The 7,277-nt window shown below is 29.8% G+C and overlaps 3 protein-coding genes across 3 annotated transcripts in view; 2 read left to right on the top strand and 1 right to left on the bottom strand.

The window, feature by feature from the left end:
* Positions 1 to 2,728, top strand: part of LOC105622578 (alanine--tRNA ligase, mitochondrial) — a 4,770-nt gene extending 2,042 nt beyond the window's left edge. Inside the window, exons 5-12 of the mRNA XM_012203993.1 lie at positions 1 to 99; positions 217 to 389; positions 470 to 798; positions 897 to 1,155; positions 1,302 to 1,697; positions 1,772 to 2,128; positions 2,202 to 2,385; positions 2,513 to 2,728. The exon at positions 1 to 99 is cut by the window's left edge and continues 12 nt beyond it. Of these exons, the coding sequence (XP_012059383.1) occupies positions 1 to 99; positions 217 to 389; positions 470 to 798; positions 897 to 1,155; positions 1,302 to 1,697; positions 1,772 to 2,128; positions 2,202 to 2,385; positions 2,513 to 2,728 (2,013 nt within the window). The remainder of the gene's footprint in view (positions 100 to 216; positions 390 to 469; positions 799 to 896; positions 1,156 to 1,301; positions 1,698 to 1,771; positions 2,129 to 2,201; positions 2,386 to 2,512) is intronic.
* Positions 2,729 to 2,844: 116 nt separating this feature from the next.
* On the bottom strand, positions 2,845 to 5,387 carry LOC105622549 (phosphatidylglycerophosphatase and protein-tyrosine phosphatase 1). Its single transcript, XM_012203965.1, has 5 exons — positions 5,258 to 5,387; positions 3,940 to 4,082; positions 3,469 to 3,549; positions 3,113 to 3,352; positions 2,845 to 3,029 (listed from the first exon to the last, which is right to left on the bottom strand). Exons 1-5 carry the CDS (start codon positions 5,385 to 5,387, stop codon positions 2,901 to 2,903), a joined length of 723 nt encoding a protein of 240 aa, XP_012059355.1. The 3' UTR covers positions 2,845 to 2,900.
* Positions 5,388 to 6,731: 1,344 nt separating this feature from the next.
* LOC105622550 (T-complex protein 1 subunit theta) overlaps positions 6,732 to 7,277 on the top strand; it is a 3,177-nt gene continuing 2,631 nt past the window's right edge. The window contains exon 1 of the mRNA XM_012203966.1: positions 6,732 to 6,791. Within this exon, the coding sequence (XP_012059356.1) occupies positions 6,732 to 6,791 (60 nt within the window). The remainder of the gene's footprint in view (positions 6,792 to 7,277) is intronic.

The following is a 7,277-nucleotide window of genomic DNA, read 5'->3' on the forward strand; positions in this document are numbered from 1 at the left end:
AAAATCTTCAGAAAATCTAGCATAGTTTCAGAACTTGCTTGCAATGTAGCTGATAATTTGGGTGTAACTTATCCAGAATTGCACACTAATTTAAAACAGGTAAAATAATTAAGATTAAAACGATTAAAATGTATAAAAAAATGAAATTTTTAAGCTCATCTTATTGAGACATAGTTTACATAATCTTAAATTAATATACTAGATGTAATTTGTTAGGTACAAAGAATAATAGATTTTGAAGAAGATTTATTCAAAAGATTACGAAATACTTCTGGTAAAATGTGGAATGAGATGATTAAAACTCGTCCCGAATTAATAGCAGTTACTGATTGGATGGCCCCTGGTTTAGTTGATGGCTATAAAGATCTACAATCCATGTTGAAAGAATTGTAAGATATTTTTTTCTAATTGTACCTTTTTTACATAATTTGATATAATAAATTAGTACACATATTAATATTATTTACAGACGTAAAACTAATGTATTATCTGGAACTGTCGCATTTAAACTGTATGATACATACGGTCTGAATTCAGAAACTATAGCGGAACTGGCACAAATCGAATGTTTATACTTTGATGAAATTGATTTTGAAAAGCAACTTGGTAATCGTAAATATCAGTCAAGGATTGGATTAGACAAACATAGTACTGTAATTACTAAAGAATCTTTAGGAATACTTAAAAAAAATCATATACCTAAGACAGATGATTCATTCAAGTATAATTATACGTATAATGGAAATACCTACGAATTTCCAGTACTTAACAGTAAACTCATTGGAATTATTGTCAACGGTAATATTAAAATAAATTATGTACATTTTTATCATATATTCCAATTATTTAACTTATATCATTCAACTCTAAAATTGGATTTATGTTGTATATCGTAGGTGAATTAGTTGCAAGTAAAAATTATTCCGATATAAAAACTAATAATACTAAAACAATTGTAAATATCGATAAAATATTAAATAGTACAAATAAGATTGGAATTATTTTGGACAAGACTATATGTTATTCATTAGAAGGTGGCCAAATTTCAGATAAAGGGAATATTCGTATTAAGAATCTACTTTTTAATATAGACAATGTTAGAAAAGTAAATAGCTATGTGATTCATTCTGGATATTTTGCTAAAACAGATTTACCGTAAGTGTCTCATATTTTTTACATTTAGATATATTTAAATAATTATAAAACTCATTTTAATTATTTTTTTAATTATCTTTTAATTGTAAAAATATCCATAATATTCATAAAAATATTCATAATCAATACACAAATCTGTTTTCAAGTATATCGGAGCTGCATTTACAAATAGACGATGATTGTCTAGTCAATATAGAATCAAATATTCGTATTGGAGCGATGAAACATCATACAGCAGCACATTTATTGAATGCAGCCTTAAAACAAGTTATGCAAATAATTTATCAACGTGGATGTACAGTCGATATGGATAGTTTAAAATTTCAATTTAATTCGTTAGGCGAACAACTTACATTAGAACAAATGCAGACAATAGAAGATTGTATTAACAATGTCATACAGTCTCGTGCTGTAACGACTGTGCAAACTGTGAATTCGCTTGAATTATTAAAGCAAAATGATGTTATGTTACTTCCAGGAGAGATATATCCTTACACAGACATTAAGATCGTTGAAATTAATACTGATGATTTGAAAGCAAAGTTAGTGAATCTGAATTTTAAACATCAAATTTTCTAAACTAGATTTTACGTTAATATCAATTATGTATTTTTAGGGAAGCGTGTTGCGGTACGCATGTACATAATACTGATGTACTGCAACACTTCTGCTTTTTAACATATACCTCAAAAGGAGCAACAAAACGCACTGTTAAGGCTGTTGTTGGTCCGGGAGCTTTACGTATGAAACAAGCTGGTGAAAATATATGTCAGAGAATTGCAGAGCTAGAATATATTTTACGAAATGGCAAATTCATGTATGAGCTATTTAATACAGAATTAAATCGAATAAAACAAGAAATTAATGCTCAGGATATACAAGTACCATTACCTTACTTGATTAAAGGGAAATGTTTGACACAGCTGGAGAATTTAAGCAAGATAGCATGGCTGCGAGAGAAAGAAATTGAAAAGTATGTGTAATATTATATATGTATACATGAGTAATCTATTTAATTCTGAATATTTAATAATGATTTTTAATAGAGATTCTATAACTCATGAAATCATTGATGCCACGGATTCATCATCTTGTTTTATTGTGTATTGTCTGAATAAAAATCCCACATATTTGTCATTGCATGAAGTTGTATCTCTCTTTTCTGAGATGCCAATTTTAATTCTGTCATGTACAAATGGATTCGTAAAAGCAAGATGTTCCATGCCACAGGTATATTTTATTCATATGTTTATAAGTATACATTTCAATATAAATCATAACAATATGATAAATGGAATTTATATATATATATATCAAAACGTAAACAATGTAAATAAACTCTTATTATTGTGTTTAGGAAATAGCTTCTAGTGCATTTAATGCACAAACTTGGATGAATATCATCCTTCAAATTTTTAATGCAGAATATGGATCTATCAAGGGATTCAAACCTATGTTGGTCGCAAGTATGAAATCTACAAAAGTATCACAGGATTTTCAGATACGTATGGAAGAAGCAATTACAGAAGCTACCAAATTTGCATCTGCGCATGTAAAAAAAGTTGAGCACTAATAATAAAAATCAATGAATGATTTATTTTTATACTGCATTTTATCTCTTCACTCTTTCTATTTGAATGGATATATACGTAATTTAGGGTAGTATCTAAATAAATTAGTCTTTGTTTATCTATTTATACTTTTCATTTGTTATAAAGTAACATCAACAAATATATAAAAAAGTTTTAGTTAGGACATTGTACATGTTTCGCATAAAATTGCTTCAGCGCAGACCATTGTGCTGTATGAAGCAATATATGTGGCCTCTTCGTTCGCATGTAATTAACCGCTTCTTCAGGAGTCCAATTATTTTTCTAGAAAAACGAAAAAAAATATTTCATCATCAATGACTAAAAGTCTCTTAGTTTTGCATTGAAATCATGCCATATGATCTCACTGTTATTAAATAGCACGCGACCAATGTTGCACTTCTTGTTCTTCCTGCTTTACAATGAACATAAACTGTGCCATATTGGTTGTGATTATTGTCGTAACCTGGATTATCTAATTTTTTATCTGATACATTGCGGAATTTATTAATAAAATTTACACCGTTCTGTAATTTTTCCTGCGAAGGTGCTTGAAAGATGTCTATTGTAGACAACTGTAAAAATTCTATGTTATACCTGCGCCATTCCTGGATGGAGAAAAAAAGTATTATTATACAAGCTACATATGTTTCTATTTTGCTAACTTTCATATTAATTCCAAATTTCCAAATTTAATTTAATTAAATTTTATTTAACCGCGTACCTTTTCCGCGTTTGATACTAAAGACAATTCGTAATCTTCATTCATAGACACAACAGCTTTTATATTTTCATCGTCTATCAACTGAAAGAAAAAAGAACAGAAGTGTAAAATATAAATTGTATATAACACTACTTGAATATTTGTAACTTAGTGGTTACGCATGAACTTTAGTTGTTTAAATAATTCATATGTTTCTGACATATTCTTAATGTATATTAGAAGAATAGGCCCATTATATTATAGACTAAAATTAAAAATTATTTTTAAACTAAAACATTAAATATTGTAATAATGTATGTTTTATGACATTATTAAAAAATAAATGCAGATAAAATAAGATAATATAAGAAAAATATAAAATAAAAAACTATGGAGGCATAAATGCAAGATATTACTGTGATTTTCTATAATATATATAAAATATTTTATTGATTTATAATTTATTATAAAAATAAATTTACGAAATCATACCTGTTTAGTTGTTCGTCGAAGTGGTAAGGCGCCCAATATAACACTCTCGTCTATTCTATCGTACCAATTCCGAGTCGTAATTTTTTCCATAACAATGTTATAAAGCAAGGTTGGATAAAACGTTACCCTCGCAAACATTTTTGCTAAAAATCAATTTCGAGAGAAGCGTTAGCTCAAGTGATGATTCAAGTGCCTTTGAGTTTGAAAAATTTAAAAAAAGTTCGTGATTTGCAGGCTTGAGATTCCCCACGATATTGATATAATGATAAATCTTTTAAATAGGATTTTAATTTAATTGCTCGATTATTTCATGTCATAATAATATAGTGGAATATGTGTAGATTTTAAAGATAACACAATGAAAACATATGGAAAACATATGAAAGAAGTCTTCCAAGTGTAATAAACGGTTGCCCTACTTTCGCGGAAAGCAGTTATAGAAAGTAACAGGACTATAAAACTGGTGGGGACAATATCTGATGCAATTATACACTTTTTTTATCTAAGGATTATTTTACATTTTCATATATTTATCATTTTTTTTAATTTATGATAAAAGAATTTTTTTTACATCATATACAAGACATTCACAATAAAATAAAATTCAGTATCTTAATAATAATCAAATGTTATTCAATTTTATTTAAAAATAATGTGTAGCGAAAAGGTAACTTCTTTAAGATTATTTTCTCATTTAGGATCATTCAAATATCAGATGTCATAGAAAATTACAAAGATTTGTATTTGATTAAAAACTATTTCTATAAATAAATATACAATATTTACATAGACAATTATTATTACGCTAAATTAACTTTGCAATTTTGTGAGGTCTCTAGTAAATCTATATCTAAACAATAGGATCCAAATTCTCCTTTCCTAAATAAACTAATGAAGTAGTCTGCTGCGAATTTTAAATCAGGCATGACTTGTTTTTGATTGTTGTAAGTTTTTATTTTCACGGTTTTTTCCAACTTTGCAGCAATAAATGTGAGTACATATGACACATTATCATTTGCTTCTGGCAAACCTAATTTCTCTACATATTCAAATCTGCCATTTTTATTCAGCCAATATAATAGGTAATCTGCAAGCAGATGCGATCCTACTACATGATCTTGCAGACATCCCACTAAAGCCAGCTTAAAGCCAGTATGAATATCATTAATGGAAGGAGCTAGGATACCTGGAGTATCAATTAGATATACTACAGGTTCCTCTGATATTTTTATATGAGTCATTACGGCTCGAGTGATACCAGCCGTCGCACCAACAGGAGTAGCTTTGCCCGAAAGATGAAGATGATTGTTTCTCAAACAATTAATCAGAGAGGATTTTCCAACATTGGGTACACCAATGACCATCATGGAATAAGACTCTTCTTTCATTCTATTGTAACGTTGTGAATTTAATATCAACTTCTTGGCTAGAGGCAAAATCTGCTTCATGCCTTTGCAATGTTGATTTTTCAGGTTTGTAAAGATTATGTTGGACAGTCCTTCTCTGTTCAACATAGAGACTATACTGTCTGTGCATGTTGTATCAGCTAAATCTTTTTTGCTTAGTACAAGTATATGTGGTTTCAAGCCGGTCAAAGTTCTGCTAAAGTCTGCATAACGTCCGGAGATTGGTACCCGAGCATCGTGAACTTCTAGGATGCAATCGATATTTTTCAATCGCTGCTGCATCTGTCTTAGACCTTTCGTCATATGCCCAGGGAACCATCGCAACACCTTTGGCGACACGAACTTTTGTCGTAGATTGGCGATTACTTTACCTCCAGTGTTTGTCATGCCGTGGTTTCAGTGTACTTTCGCTAAGTCCTCAAACGATAATCCCTTCTGATAAATTCTAAAACATGGGAAGATATGATCTGTTAAAATCAAGGACTTGTGAACATTCATTGTGAAGAACAGAATAATGTATTTTATTCAGATACCTAGAAAGCCTATTTAAAATTCGTCTCAAAAAATATGTATCATAATTCAAACATTGACAATAATGCAATGATATAATAAATTGTATGACAATAAATAGCCGGAGCACGAAAGGCTAAGCGAGATAAATGCCAGCAAGTAGGTTATCGCGGGATTTTTTTATGGCTGTTCAAAATCAGAATAACGAGACGGGAGCCGTGCAAACATTCGTTTCCATGAAAGCCTATAATTTCTATATATTTCAAATAGTAACTAATAAATTATAACAGAGAATAAGTATGCTATAATAATTCAAAATTTATATCTTTTCTGTTCTTTTTATGTAGACATAAAAAATCTTTGAAATTAAAAAAAGAAACAAAACTTGAGCAATGATTTTTCTTCTCGAAATATATATATTTTATGTAAATACATAATTTGTAAATACATAATTTATAAAATTATAGAAAAATGAAAGGAGGATTATACGGAACAAAAATATGATATTTATTAGATACAAAATATAAAGTGCAATAAATATAATAATATAATTTCATGTTGACGCTCGGCTTTCATTCATAGCGTCAAAAAGATCACGTGATCAAAATTCTCCAACGATTAAGATAATTTTTCAATTTTCATGTGGCCTATTTTGAAAAGGCATCTTAATAAATAATAATAATAATATAGGAAATGCCACATTGATTTAGTTGACTTCAGTTTCTACTAGAGGCGCTTTTTTCAATGTCTCGTTCATAATATGGAAGATTGGTCCTAGTCCACCTCCACCAATTTCCATCCTGTTTGGAAACGAAACGTGAGAACGTGGTGCCGCACAACGATCAAAGAAACGATTTTTCCAAATCTCCAACAAAAATGGCTATGCACATACCGAAGGCGCCTGGCGTGGCGCAGATGCTCAAAGATGGGGCTCGCGTAAGTGACATTTCATTTCACGATTATCGTGTGCATGCGATGAACCGGCTCGCGATTCCATTGACGACGCTCGCTTCCGGAGGATACACGAGGAAGGGATCGATTCACGTTCTTGCCTTTTATGGATATTTTAAGAATTCGGAGTACTTGGAGTACTCTTCAATATGAGCAAAGGACGACTTTTATTAAACGATACCTATGTCTTATTTCAGAAAATCAAACTGAATAATATATTGAGAATGAATCACTTTTGTATGTGTACGCGTTTGTATACATTGTTAAGGCTTTTAAAAATTTATACAAGTTTTATATAGTATAGAAAAATGAAGATTTTAACTTTTTGCATTGTTATGCCTTGTTTTAGAAAATTAAATTTGATAAAATATTAAGAATAGGTTATTTGAGTGTGACGTCAACATTTTTTAGGGTGTCTATTTCACAACAAACATATGTAGAACAGAGAGATCCTCGGATCTCTCTACTCTA

This window comes from Atta cephalotes, assembly GCF_000143395.1.
Source record: "Atta cephalotes unplaced genomic scaffold scaffold00046, whole genome shotgun sequence".
Taxonomy (NCBI): Eukaryota; Metazoa; Arthropoda; class Insecta; order Hymenoptera; family Formicidae; genus Atta; species Atta cephalotes.